General features: G+C 46.8%; 1 protein-coding gene across 2 annotated transcripts in view; it reads right to left on the bottom strand.

Annotated features, from left to right (window-relative positions):
* KHDRBS3 (KH RNA binding domain containing, signal transduction associated 3) overlaps positions 1 to 14,523 on the bottom strand; it is a 110,992-nt gene extending 96,469 nt beyond the window's left edge. For both annotated transcript variants that reach the window (XR_014010657.1, XM_081204983.1), the window contains exon 1: positions 13,991 to 14,523. Coding sequence is in view for 1 of the 2 variants with exons in the window: in XM_081204983.1 (XP_081061109.1) it covers positions 13,991 to 14,078 (88 nt within the window). In the remaining variant the exon portion in view is untranslated. The remainder of the gene's footprint in view (positions 1 to 13,990) is intronic.
* Positions 14,524 to 14,953: the final 430 nt, after the last annotated feature.

The raw sequence follows: 14,953 nt of genomic DNA, 5'->3' as shown, positions 1-14,953 counted from the left end.
GAATATTTGACATATCAACAAGACAACGTGGGCATTTTGCTTTCTAGGAAAAACAGTGATTTTGCTGCTTGAAAGTTCTGGACATATTTCAGGCACTTACCGGTAAATTACAAATTTGTGGCTATATTTTAATTAGTTTTCAAGAGCCACTTGTCTAAGCAAATGTAACTCTCTAATACAAAAAAGGTACGTGGGCTGAATGACCAGACACTTTTTATTCTTTTCCTCAGAAATATATTACTTATTTAGCTCCAGTCAATATGTACTGATACAGTGGTGCCTCGCAAGACGAAAAGAATTTGTTCCGCGAGTCTTTTCGTCTTGCGATGTTTTTCGTCTTGCGAAGCACAGTCCGTCGCAGCTGCGCCTCTTCAAGCGGCTTTAAAAAAAAAAGCGCAAGACGTATTCGTCTTGCGAAGCAAGCCCATAGGGAAATTCGTCTAGCGAAGCAACGCAAAAATGGAAAACCCTTTCGTCTAGCGAGTTTTTCGTCTTGCGAGGCATTCATCTTGCGGGGCACCACTGTACAACAACTCTTGCTCAGGAAAACACTAAGTAGGCTTACTCAGGAGGAAGCTTGTGATTTGAAAAATCACCTTGTACCAGCAAATCAAAATGATGTTTTAAATGAACAAACCCAGTGAACTTGGGACAGGACTTCAAAATATTTCGATTTACAGGCAACAACCAATTTAGGCACATCCGAAATACTTGAATATTTCAAAATGTCAAAGACGTCACAGAAAGGGGTACAGCAGGGTTATGTACACTAACGAATAATGGTCAAAAGGCACAGTTTTATTCCTATATAACCTCAGAAGCCTCATGGATGGGAGATTATCCGGGCTCCTCACAAGAGCAGGGCATTTATGCCACAAATGAGCACACAAATAGCATGAAATGACTGCTTGCACAGGCATGTACTTTTTGCACGCAATGAAAAAAGAACTAGTAACCTTCATTTGTGCTCAAAGATGCTTGTTTCTTCCCCCTCTGTCCTTGTTGCCTCTAGTTTCTATTTCCTTGGACAGAAGCTCTAATCACTCATCACCTGCTTGTCATCAGGTTTCCCAACCAGCTTTGCCTGACGTTTACCACCACTTGAATTTCCTCCACACCTCCAGTGGATAATGCCATTTCTTCTCCCAGCCTTATTACTCACAAACAATTTATAAACTGCTTAATTTTTGTTTAAATTTCTAAAGCACAGTACAACAAACCATGTAATTAAAACCAAAAGCACAACCTAAAACCAACAAAACAGTCAAGCATTTGGCAAATATCTTTGGATGTCCTACATGAATTTCCTTAGAACATATGAAAGAATCACTCTTCACGTATCTTCCGTAGCCATGTAGGCAGAAAGCAAGCAGTGCAATTCTTCAAACCCCTTTGCCAAAATCGCCAAGTAACCATGCATGCATAAAAACCCATTCTAGCTGCCTTGAATGACTTCTACCATTAGGAATAGTTAGAGAAGTTCAAACAGCTTATTCAAAGTAACCGGACACGGTGTGCCGGTACCACAGAGCTGTTGCATGATTTATGTAGAGGGAAGTCTAAATTACTATCAAGGATTAGGTGCACAGGATTAGAACAATGAAGCAGAGACTAATTTTAGTGAGAACCGGATTCTTAGTATTTTAAATTGAATTAAATCAGCAATTTCAAACTGAACTTGCACCAAGTTCTTGGCAGTTAACTTTCCAGAATGCTAGGCAGACATTCTTTTCAGCACCGTGACAATACTTGCTTTTAACTAATCCCCTGATTTCTGCTACTTAAAAGACTCCAGTGTTTGCACCTTTTGTGATTTCTACGCTAGTTAGCTGAATAAAATTAGGGTGGTTTTTTCCTTCTGAAAGGGTTTCTTTTTTCCTCTCTTCAAGAAAAGCAAGGTATCCAACTTAAAAGTGTATTATTCTCTTCTCATTATCTCCTGCTGGACCCCTACTGTTCTACAAAAAGTTAACAGCAGCAGGTTTCAAGTGTTTAACAATACTTCAGAAAATCTTTTGCATGCATGCATGAATTTCTGTTCAATCCATGTTTTAAACAAAGGCCCAGTTAAACTATAGTTTAAAACAAATAATGGCTTAATGTGAACAAGTAACACATGGCTTAAAGTTCCTGCTCTGTTCCTCGCCAGGTACTGCCAACAAGGCGAAACAAGGTTTCTGGCTTGTTTTATTATCCAAACCTAGACTTGTTTACTTAAAACCAGAGGTGGAGAAACTGTAGATCTCCTGTCATCCTTGACCTTCAGCCATACTGGCGGGGGCCAATGGAAACTGCAGTCCAATACCACCTGGAGAGGCACAAATTCCCAGCTCTTAAGAAACCATGAGAAGCAAGTATTTTCTTGGTGCTGAAAACTGTTTCAAACTATTGTCTGATATGATGTGTAGTCCAGACAAAGACCATAGTTCACACCTCCTGAAGGTGAACATGGAACACAACTGCACCAAAGTTAGGTGTTGTTGGGTTTTCTTAAGTGCCATTGATTTCAATGGGAGCAGTTTAATGAAATGCTTAATTCAAGAAGAAATCAATAGGACCTAGATGCCCTATTGTGGCTGAAATAGGCTGACTTTATACCCAAGCAGGGAATGTTTCAGATCCTTTAAGCATCAAAAAGTAGCTTCTCTCAAGAGGCAGGAATGTGGAATCCTAGATCTTGTGCATGCACTTTAACTATGTAACTCTCTGAATCTTTTAATTCTGTTTGTCTCACTGCAGTTGAGAAGCCAGTGAATTATCAGAAGTGACCTTCTAAATACAACACAGAAGAGACAGGGTTTTCTAGTATACTCTTTGGCAGATCAGGCGTCTAAAAACCTGTCCTGCATATGCATAGGCGTTTGTGCTGGTCCCAGAAACTACTCAAGCAATATTGCCTACTGACATAACTACATGCATGCAACCGTTAAGATACAGAGTACATCAGGGGGAATGGGGGAATCTAGTTTATTCACAGCACACCAGCCCAACTAATCCAATATTCCTCATCAGATAAACTGCCCAATTTTCCTTTTAACCCCTCAAACCAATGCATTCCGAAGTTAGCTATTGCAAATAATCAATATTTCATCCAACCTGCTGTTCTTTGAATTCTACATAATAAATCATTAAACATGTTATTTACTGTTAAAGATACAAAGCTCGCCTTGGAAGACACATGGAAGACTACACAAAGTACAGTAGTACCTCAGGTTACAAACACTTCGGGTTACAGACTCCACTAACCCGGAAGAAGTACCTCGGATTAAGAACTTTGCCCCAGGATGAGAACAGAAATTGCACGGCAGCAGCGGGAGGCCCCATTAGCTAAAGTGGTACCTTAGGTTAAGAACTGTTTCAGGTTAAGAACAGACTTCCGGAACAAATTAAGTTCGTAACCAGAGGTACCACTGTAATAATAATAATCCATAATAATTGCATAAAGCATGCAATTGCATAAACCAGGTCTTACAGGGTTCAGTTCTGTCTACTCCCAAATGGCAGGGTCTCAGGCAGAAGTTTTTCCTATCAGCTAATCCTTTTAGAAAATGTCAAGGACTGGCGCTGGGACTTCCCACATGCCAACAAGAGGTGCTTGAGCATGGGTCGAAAAACTAAGATCCGCGGGCTGGATCAGGCCCAACTACCTTCTAGATCCGGCCTGCGGACAGTCCGGGAATCACCAGTGTGCACATTCTTTCCTTCTCCCTCACACGGTGGTGCTTTTCTCCTCAGGGGCGGAGCAATCTTGTCCCACACCGGGAACCACTGATGGCGGGAATCAGCCTGCCCACCTCAGCAGGGCGGCGCTGTCAAGCGGGCGTGTGACATTGGCTGCTGCTGTGTTTTCTTCCTGCTCCTCCTCCCTCTCCCTCAGTCCGCCCTTCCTTCCTTCTCCACGCAGCTTCCTCGCACGCTTTCTTTAGCACTGCATGCCTGCCTCCCTCATTCCTCCCATGGCATTCAGGTGAGTTGTTGCGGTGGCTGCAGCCGCAGGTTGGCAGGCAGCTCTGTCTTCTCTGTGGTGCCTCTCAGGAAGCAGCAACAGCAGGTGGTGGTATGTAAATGTTCCAGCGACGCCCCGCTTCCCCTACCTCCATCCACGGCTCATCCGCCGGGGCTGCTGCTTCAGTCTTCGCCAGCCAACGCAGCCTCCTACCCCGCCACAGTGCCTGGCTGGCTGGCTGGCTGGCTGAAGCCCAACTGTGGCTATTGGGACGACAACTGGGACAGGCAAAGCGAAGCATCTTCAGGCCTCTTTGTGGGTGGGCGAAAATAGTTAGTTTCTCCCCCCCCCCAAAAAAAAAATAGTCCGGCCCCCCACAAGGTCTGAGGGACAGTGGACCAGCCCCCTGCTGAAAAATTTTGCTGACCTCTGTGCTTGAGGAATGTAGCATCTGGCAATTACGCTATGAACCGGCCTGAACTGAACCTCCCAGTTTAACGCACAAATCACTATTCAGAATCTATTTGCTTTTGTACTTCGCAGAAGTCACCGCACACAAAGAACACCATTAACAAAACTATCTAGAAATGTCTATCTTGAGAGAAAACCAGGCATATACAGTGGTACCTCGGGTTATATACGCTTCAGGTTACAGACTCCACTAACCCAGAAATAGTACCTCGGTTTAAGAACTTTGATTCAGGATGAGAACAGAAATTGTGCTCTGGCGACGTGGTGGCAGCAGGAGGCCCCATTAGCTAACAAGTGGTGCTTCAGATTAAGAACAGTTTCAGGTTAAGAATGGACCTCCAGAACGAATTAAGTACTTAACCCAAGGTACCACTGTATTTAAATGGAAATGTTTGTGTGGGTTTGTTGCTTTAAAAAAATGCAAGCCAATATACAAATGAGATGGAATGGACTTTAAACCAGAAATAGTCCACCACCAATGCAACTCTAGAAGAGGCATAAGTTAGAATATGATCAGCATGGTTGCTGCTACGCCAGAACTTTGGAATAATATCTTCAATTGTCATTTTTTAGGGGGGAGGGGGAGCTTAGCCTGCCTTTGCATGGAGTCTGCTCCAAACATTACACCAAGAACGAACCTGTTTTGTCATTATCCGTCTATCCTCCAACAGTGAAGTCCGGGGCTAGCAACTTGCCCTGGGCACCAAAGTAAAGCTCAGTATTTGAGAGTACTGTCTGCGGTAAGCTATGGTGCAGGTGAGAAGTAGCTCTAGGCATGTTTAATGGACATTGTAAAACCTAACAGCTTCAAACTTGAAAAGGCACACAACTTTGCAACACCACAAAACTGACCACTGCGTGAGGGAGGAGGTGGCATTTCCACCTAAGGTTCTATTTATCTTGGGTCCAGTCCTTGAGAAAGCAAATACAACAAGGCCTCCCTAGACGACAACAGGAAATGTGCAATGGCACTTCCTAAAATACCCAGTGCCCAAGCTATTTTAAGTTTCCAGACTTGGCACCTTAAAAAGTTGCGCCCAAGCGTGCAAGTCACACCAGCTAAAGTCAGGCAGCCTCCCACAGCAGACTTCAAGAGGAGCCCATGTAGACTGGAATCTGTTAACTGTAGGGTCACTGTAAAGGATGACTCCTGATTACTTAAAAGCCAGCATCAAGACAACTTTCCCCTGCTCCAAATAAAGGTCCTGGAGATCTTGTTCAGTGGTAACTCAAGATGCGATTTGTACTTGAATACACAGGTTCCACTCAATGACTCATGATGTCCATTGCGATACAACGTTCACCCTCTCAGCCACCATTTTGCATCTGACTGCACCTGAGCAAATATCTGCCCCAGCTCTGGCCGATGGTTCTAGAAAAAACATAGGTCCTATAACCCTGAGTTCTGCTTACCCATTTTGTAGAGTAAACAGCTCCAACCAGCGAGTCAGGATCCACATCCCCGGTGAGTCGAGGTCACATCCTGATCTAAGGTTGGTCACAACAGCAGCACTCTCACTATACAAACAGGTGGGATGATCTCCTAGGGTGGGAGACTGGGGAAATACAGGTAAGCTTCCGGGTGACATCTGGGAGGGCTCACTTTTTTGTGTGTGGAATAAGTTGTGCAGACTTAATTTTGAGAGAGGATTTTGTAATTTCCCTTTCTTATCTTTCTTTTCTTATTTTGGCTGGTGTGCTTGGGTACACAGCAGCAACCCATCTGCAATAATTCCTACACAAAACAGATTCTGAACTTCAGTCAGGTTATTACAGGCCTGCTTTGGGAGTGGGGAGCCTTGGCTGCCCTAAGTTGGCTATTTTTTTCAGGGAGAAAGAGAGCAGAGCATGTTCCTGTTGCTCCAGTCTGCTTCGCAACTGAAGGGGCTTGGGCTGTCCTTCCTTGCAGGCATGTCTCAGAAACTACTGCTCAGAAACCAGTTCAATCTTATCCCCATGCTGAGGAAACACAGCTCTGCATCTCCTTGTCATCTCATTCCAGGGAAGTTCTGAAGCTGAGTCAGTGATAGGCTGAATGAGGGTTTAATGTACTGAAATTCTATCAAAACAAGGCAAAGGTGTTCTTGGTCATTTCACCTACTGGTGCAGGGACAGGAAGTCAGTCTGTTCCAGAAAGGGTTGCACAACCCTTGAAAGATCAGCGTCGTAGCTAGAGAGAAATTCTGAGCCCTGTCTTGTCATCAGATGGCCATGTGTCACATCTGGCCAGGAGAACTTATGCCCAGTCTTGGCTGGTGTGCCAGTCGCACCTGCTCCTGGCTCTGGCTTGTATCGCAGGCAGTGTTAAGTAACCAGCGCAATGATTTACACTTCCCCACACCCTTAAATGTATCCTGGGGCTTTAACTGTGGCAGCACCCAATGTGAAACTCCTTGACCCAAAAAGCTATGCCATCTCCGTCTTCGCGTGCCACCAGTGTTTGGAAGGCATTTTGGTCTGAAACAAGCCTTTGATCCTGTTTGCTACGTGACCTAATTTAGTCTATTCTGGCTATTTGTTTTATTGGTACTATTTTTGGAGCTGGATTGCTTTGTAGAAGAAGAGGAAGAGGAGGAGGAGGAGGAGTTGTTCGGATTTGATATCCCACTTTATCACTACCCTAAGGAGACTCAAAGCGGCTAACATTCTCCTTTCCCTTCCACCCCAACAAACACTCTGTCAGGTGAGTGGGGTTCAGAGACTTTAGAGAAGTGTGACTAGCCCAAGGTCACCCAGCAGCTGCATGTGGTGGAGCAGGGAAGCGAACCCGGTTCACCAGATTACGAGTCTACCACTCTTAACCACTACACCACACTGGTCCTTGTTAACAATCACATCATTAAAAACAAGTTATCTTTTGTTGTTGTTGCCTGTCTGTTTACGTTGCAAACAGCTTTGAGTGACTTCTACTGAATGTAAAAAATGGATATAATTTCTAGGATAAATAAAATGCACGTCTAGTTGTGACTTCCACTTGGGTATACTGGCAAAAACCTGGAGCTACAAAGCTGATTGCCACTCCAAGACTGAGATACTTCAGTGGAGTGAAAGCCTCAACAAAACAACACAACAATTATTCCAACAGCTTGTAAATGTAAACAAGCATTTTATGTTACTGCTATGCTGTTCTTTAGGAAGAGCTCATCCTCTTCTGTGCAAAAAGGGGAAAAAACAACATACCATGCAAGGAGTTTGCTTGTCATTTCTTTTCACCCAGTAGCTGCTTCACACTCTTAAATCTGAAACATGTACTCTGGGTCAGCTCGCAGGCAGGCAGTTATAAAGGTTACATAAGCCTGCCTTTTAATTGAGACAGTACATTTGCGGCTACAGTGCTTTGCTCAGTACATAGTTGGTGAAAATCTTCAGTGATTCATCACAGCAAAACTGCTCTTGCAGAATCCTAGACAGATGCACAAACAGAGCTCTCCACACTCTGCATGCCTCAATGAGGGCATTAGAAGTGTCATTCTGATATTATTAATACAGATCCAAGTACATGCGGCTCTGGCTCAGCAGTCTGGATGCGGAAATTCTGTCCAACATTTTTTTAAAGACCTTTTCAGATTTGTATTAATCCCCCAAAAGATAAAGGTAACCAGTTATTGCCAGCTCTAAATCTCTCTTTTCCATTCTTAATTTCCTATTGCTCCTACAGCTAAATCAACCTACTTTTTAAGTTCTACTGGCATGTCATGCAGCCAATGTGCAAACTGAGAGTTGCAGTAGCCTGCATTCAAGAAACACATACTCTTCATTCCATTTTGGTTCATTGCTGGCAAAAGTAGTCAGAGGTTAACCTAGTATCACAAGCAACCTGATAAAACTTGATTTGCTAAGTTATCTTCCTAGTCCACCATTTGCTTTTAAAAAAGCAGTATCGCAAATTAAAGTGTGTGCTTATAGAGTCCTGGCTTCTATCCATCCTAAAGCTACATGCAGTGAACTTTACTGGGTAACCTCAAATTCTAAGGTGTAGAGACAGAAGAGGTCAACAGTGTTAAAAATACACCTTATTTTCACCCAATGTTGCTTTAAGGTTAGATTCTAACAGAACCAAAACAGCAGTTTTCATTGGTGCCCAAGTCATACTGAAAGCAGTAAAAATGTACAGTACTAACCTACAGGGACGCGGGTGGCGCTGTGGGCTAAAGCCTCAGCGCCTAGGGCTTGCCGATCGAAAGGTCGGCGGTTCGAATCCCCGCGGCGGGGTGCGCTCCCGCTGCTCGGTCCCAGCGCCTGCCAACCTAGCAGTTCGAAAGCACCCCCGGGTGCAAGTAGATAAATAGGTACCGCTTACCAGCGGGAAGGTAAACGGCGTTCCGTGTGCTGCGCTGGCTCGCCAGATGCAGCTTTGTCACGCTGGCCACGTGACCCGGAAGTGTCTCCGGACAGCGCTGGCCCCCGGCCAATAGATGTGAGATGGGCGCACAAACCCCAGAGTCTGTCAAGACTGGCCCGTTCGGGCAGGGGTACCTTTACCTTTTTAACCTACAGCTCAGGTTACCTGTTGTGACAGGATACCTGCTGCAAGTTACTCACTCTTGCAAAGGTAATTTTCAAAAGATGCAGATTTAATTTCCAGAGCAACTACACCTGAATTAGTTTGGGGGGGGGATACATAGGTACTTCCTTTTTTCAACTCCCCAACTGTTCAAATTAAATAGCAAATGTTATCAATGAAGAGTAGGGGTTCTAGTACGAAGAAGAAGAAGAAGAAGAAGAAGAAGAAGAAGAAGAAGAGGAGGAGGAGGAGGAGGAGGAGGAGTTTGGATTTGATATCCCGCCTTTCACTCCCCTTCAGGACTCTCAAAGCGGCTAACATTCTCCTTTCCCTTCCTCCCCCACAACAAACACTCTGTGAGGTGAGTGAGGCTGAGAGACTTCAAAGAAGTGTGACTGGCCCAAAGTCACCCAGCAGCTGCATGTGGAGGAGAGGACGTGAACCCGGTTCCCCAGATTACGAGACTACCGCTCTTAACCACTACACCACGCTGGCTCTCAAGGGAATATGACATGACGTCTTCTGTGACGCAAATAAACCGTGCTTTGTGCAGTTTTGATAGCCCGCATCAGAATGACTGAGCAGATTTTGGCATCAGTCTAACAGAAGCCCCACTGGATCATGCGAAAGGTTTATTGTTTATTGATTAAATGTATATCCTGCCCTTCACAGGGACACAGGAAACTGCCTTATACCAGGTGAGACCATTGGACCATCTAAGCTCAATATTATCTACATTGACTGACAACTGTCTCTTCAGACTCCAGGATCTCAGACCAGAAGTCTTTCCCAGCCCTACCTGGAGACGCTGGGGATTGAACCCGAGACCTTCTGCATGTGAAGCAGATACTCTACCAGTGAGCTACAGCTGTTCCCTCAATCCCCAAGCAGCACAGGGTAGCAATCACAAAGAAGTCAAAACAATGCCAACTGAAAATGAAGCGTAGTATCCAACTAAGTTTTACTTGAAATAGATGTACTGGAAATCAATGGCCTTAAGTTCATCAGTGGACCTAGTTGGAGTAAGACAAGCACAGGATACAACCCAGAATATGTAATCCAGCATCCCATTTCCACAACACCGGCTAGCTAAACACTTCAGGAAAGCCCACAATCAGGGCACAACGGCAAACGGCATTAGCAACCATTGCTCCCCAGCAATGATTATTCAGTGGATTGACACCTCTGAAGATGCTATCACAGAAGCTGCTAGACCTATTTCCCACTTTTCCAAGCTATGTCCAGGTATTAGCCACACATCATTATGGACCTTAAAATAACTGGTTGTCTGTCACAAGCATGTCCCAGACAGATCACACACAATGAAGCAGCACCTCTCTACTGAGAGGCGTCAGAAAAATATGCAAATCCCAAGTTGTGTGAGCCATCAGAACATATTGCCATTGTCCATCATTTGACTTTCAGAGATGCAAACCTGTCCTACAGGTTGCAACCATCCTAAAGATGCTAGCAAGCAATCCCCATTGGACTCATGGGGCCGCAAGGTTTGTCTGGAATGCTCAACAGCCCTTTTTCAGCCTTATTACATAATAATTTTATTATTTATACCCCGCCCTTCCAACTGTTATAAAGCACCCTTTTAGGAATATAGGAAGAAGCCGCCTTATACCAAGTCAGATCCATGGGGCCATCTAACTCAGTATCTACACTGGCGGCAGCTCTTGAGGATTTCAGACCAGAGTCTCTATCTATAGATGAATGGGACTGAAACTTGGGACCTTCTGCCTGCACAGCAAATATTCTACCACTGAGCTACAGCCCTTTCCCTATTTTTTAGAGCCTTGTCTTAAAACTAGAAGCTCAGAAACAAGCACCGCTTGCCAGATTTGCAGGATTAGTTTTAATATGAGCACGATGTCAATAGGAAAGCATCACTTCAAACTTTGGCAGGTCCTGGCAACCTATTGTTTATTGCAAGTCCCATCTGTTATTCTCAGCTTCCTAGCTAATGAAGGCCACTTTGCTGGTGATCAAGACATCCATCATGCTTCTCCCATGAACACACAGCCCAACAGCAACGTGAAAACATCAAGGTCAGGAAGAAATAATCCAACTGAAAATTGCTATTTTTTTAAGCGGGGGGGGGGGGAGGAAGAGAACCAAGACTTAGTAAACGTAAGCAATTCCATGTCCACACCCCCCCCCCAAAAAAAACCTTTCTAATGTCAAGACACACCTTTCTTGGTATATATACAAGATGCCTCGAAAGAGCAAAATGTCAAAATTCAGATTCCCTTTTAATGTGAAGGTGACACAGACTATAGAAAAAGATAACAACTTCACAGCTGCACAGTTTGCCAAAGCACCTCATATTCCGAGATGCTATAGGAAAATAGGCTTGGGGAGTTTGGTTTCAGTCCAAAGAAACTGGACAATTCAGAGAGGGAAAAATTCCCGAGGCAGCAGGAACATCCCTCTGGGACCGGGTCCAGTAACGGTGAGACACACTTGAGGGTCACAGGCACACAGTGGCTTCCCTCCCCCCAGGGAATTGGCCAGTACCAATGGGGGGGGGCAAGCTCTGGAGTGTGCCACTTGATTCCCACCATGACAAATTCTCCTAAGCAGATGCGAGATCAAAGGCAGGAAAGATGAAAGTACCTGCTCAGGCTAGCAAAAAGGGAAGGTGTGTGGATCACTGATCTCTCAGCCTATTTGACTGAGTGAATAACTCACACAGACCCTAGTTTCGGGGGGGGGGGCAAGGTATCATCACCTGATGCATTCTTATTGTGTTTCCTTGCACACCAGTTTCTAGAACACAACTCTAATGACCTCTCCCAAACATCATGGCACTGTACTCCCTCCTTTAGCAATTAACCACAAGAACTTTGGGTGAAGAAAAAGGTTATGTTGCTCCCCCAAAAAATCTATTGCATCACATGTTCATTCAACTCCCCAGAGAGCTCAACCCCATTTCCTCTAGTGTGGATGGGGGAAACCAGTTTTTTATCCACTGCTGTCCACCCCCTGAAGGATTTTCTAGAACAGTGTTTCCCAACCGGTGTTCCGCGGCACACGAGTGTGCCGTGAGACACCGGCTGGTGTGCCGCGAGATGCCTGGAGGGAGGCGGGCGAGTCGGGCGGCGAGAGGCGGGGCGGCGGCGGCGAGGAGAGGCCGCGCCTCCTGCTGCTGCCTGGCGCTCCTCCTCGCAGCCGGCAGCGCTGCCTGGGCGCCTCCGCGCGACTCTGTCTCGCTGGGTTTGGTCTCCCAGCAGAGACGGGTCACACGCGCACCTCCCTCCCTCCCTCAGCCTGCGCGGAGGGAGAGCCAGAGAGAGGCATCGCTCCTGCGCTCCGAGGCGGATTGAGCGCAGCTGAGAGGAGCTGCCGAGGGAAAAAACGTTCACTTTTGTGCGTCACTCCCGGCGTGACGCTGCGCGCTGACGTCACGGGGCGGGGCTTTAATGGTGGTGTGCCGCGAGATTTTTTTTTAGTACACAGGTGTGCCGTTGCCCAAAAACGTTTGGGAAACACTGTTCTAGAACATAAGCTTGCTTGCCTTGCCCCGAGGGAGCCTACAAATCTTTTGTTCCTACAGAGTGCCTGTTCTTCCATTCCCTGCCCCAAACCCTGTAAATACATAATGTCAGCCCCAGAAACACAAAATTTCAGCAATAATCATCCAGTTCTTTACCAAGGGCTGCTTCTCCAAAATCAGTACCAGAAAGATGATCACCCCCTCATGTCTAAAATGCCTGTTATGAACAGTTGTCTGTTAAGATCCATCTGGTCAAAGCCTGTAAATGAAGTTTCCACAGAGGGAACTTTTGTCTGAGAACTCCCAGATGCATGCAAGAACCTCCAGCTCCTTCTGCTAAAAGGCACTTGTCAACAGGAGGGTGTGCTGCTGTCCCGTAAGGACCCTCACCACGTGGCCCTCATTTCCCATACTTTTTAGAAGCCCTCCAGTCCCAGGCAATACGGACTCGTTGCACCTGAATGAGGCTGCCTATCGCTCAGAACCCAAACACACCATCTCCGCTTTTGTTTAACACTGGGAGAGCCAGTCACTCAAGCAGCTTTTTACAAAATCTCAAGCCGTTCTAGGACGCTTCCTGCATCCATCTCAAAATATAACAAAGGCAGCCTTGCCAAATCCTACGAGAAGGCTCAGATGGAAGCCCAGGACCACTTTCACCTCCAGCAGTGGGGATCCAGGTGCCTACAGGAAGCTTACAAGGAAGGCTACACCCCCTTGTTGCCATCAGCAGCTGGTGTTTAAAGGCATGCTGCCACTGGACGCAAAGGACTAACAGCCAATATCCTATGCTGCTTAACTGTACAAGCAGGAAGAGCCCAGCTGAAAGCAAGGTGCAGCAAGACCCTGATTGCAAATCTCAATTCTAGTTGGAACTCATTGGGTGCATAGCCACAGTTGCAACCATTCTCTCTCGCCCCCCCCCCTTGCAATATAGGGATAAGCAACACAGAGCTACCTTGCAGAGATGATTACCGAGAGGACACCCAACAAAAAGCACTTTTGAGCACCCCGGGGTGCCCCGTTATCGCTGGAGAAATGCAAGCTCACACACACAAACACACACTCTGAAAGATGCAATTGCCTTTGCAGCTCATGAGCTACCCATCCAATGCAGACTTACCCAGAAGCCCCTACCTAGTTCACGCTTCGGAGTTGCTTCCAAAGTCTGCGGGCAGTCAGTTTAAAGGGATCTCCTGCACTTGCAAGGAACGACACCCCAAACACAAAACCAGCACCTTTCCAGGGTGGGCAGCCGTGCCCTGGCACCGCCCCCTATTTTTCTTACCGAGCGCCTATTGTCTACCTTTCTCATTATTCGCGCAGAGTAATGCAACACAACAAGAACAAAAACAAATGGTTTAGGGCGGTGCAATCCTACTTCCGTACGACTCATTTAATTACTTCCGAGCGGACATTGCACCCGATTTGCGTTGCTCCGTCCAGAAAATAAGCTTGCATTTTGTTTTTCCCCGCACCCCAAAAATCAAGACACCCCCACCCCGTTTTGTTTTGCAAAACGCCCATTCCCTCCTCAATGCAAGTTGCAGGCTTTCTATGTCCGCACCTTGGTTAACCAGTCTCAGCGCGTGGGTGAAGGACGGATCCAGGGAGTCCTTCTCCGCCATCAGCTCCGGCAGGTACTTCTCCTCCATGGCCCGCCCGAGGGAAGGTGGGGAGACCCGGGCTAGCCTAACACGCAGGCAGAAGAAAACAAAAAGAGGAGAGGGAGGAAAAGCGGGAAGGAGACAAAGCAAAACAGGAAAAACACGCGCGCACGAACGGCGGTGCAGCGGCAGCCGCGCAGCAAATAAATCCTCGCTTGCAATGCAGCCTCGGAATGGAGAAAAACGGAAACAAAATTAAAAAAAAATATTAAGGAGCAAGGTAAGGGGAAAGCAGCAAAAATACGAAAAAAGGGGGGAATCGCGGAGGAAGCGACACTTGTTACGCCCTCCAAGCTGGGCGCATCCAGGAAAAGCCACGCGCGCCTCTGCTTTCCCCACCAAATTCCAGCTTATCCAAACCAGCAGCGCAGCAGCGCCGCTTCCTTCTCCAGACGCAGCCGCCCGCACCGGCTACGAGCCGCGACTGAGCGTTCGAACGCCGGCGCAGTCCTCTTTAAATAGCCACGCAGGCCACGCCCCCGGCTGTCAAGAAGCCACGCCCCCTGCTCTCCCTTCTCAGGCAACTCGGAACAAGGCGGAGGAGGAGCTTCTCGAGCCCGCCCACCTTTGTTGCCTACTGGGTGGGAGACGCGCTTGTCTACGAAAGAAAGCGTAACTCGCCCTCCAATTGGTTGATTCCCCCCTCACCCCAACCCGCTGCGTTCGGCTGGAGGACAGCGGGGCGTCTCCTCCTGCTCCTCGCTGGTGTTTTGAGACTCGCGCGCCAAAGTCAACGGCAAAAGGGCGGGAAGGGAGCTTGGGTGCGAGCGTTTTCCGCTGCGGCGATTGGGCGGAGAGAAGCGAGGGGGCGGGCATATAGCGCGCGAGGCTGCTGTCATTCACTGAAGCGGCACGCTCGCGCC

This window comes from Podarcis bocagei (assembly GCF_964188305.1).
Source record: "Podarcis bocagei genome assembly, chromosome: 8".
NCBI classification, from domain to species: domain Eukaryota; kingdom Metazoa; phylum Chordata; class Lepidosauria; order Squamata; family Lacertidae; genus Podarcis; species Podarcis bocagei.
The sequence above is the reverse complement of the archived record's forward strand: the minus strand, read 5'-3'. Positions and strand labels throughout refer to the sequence as shown.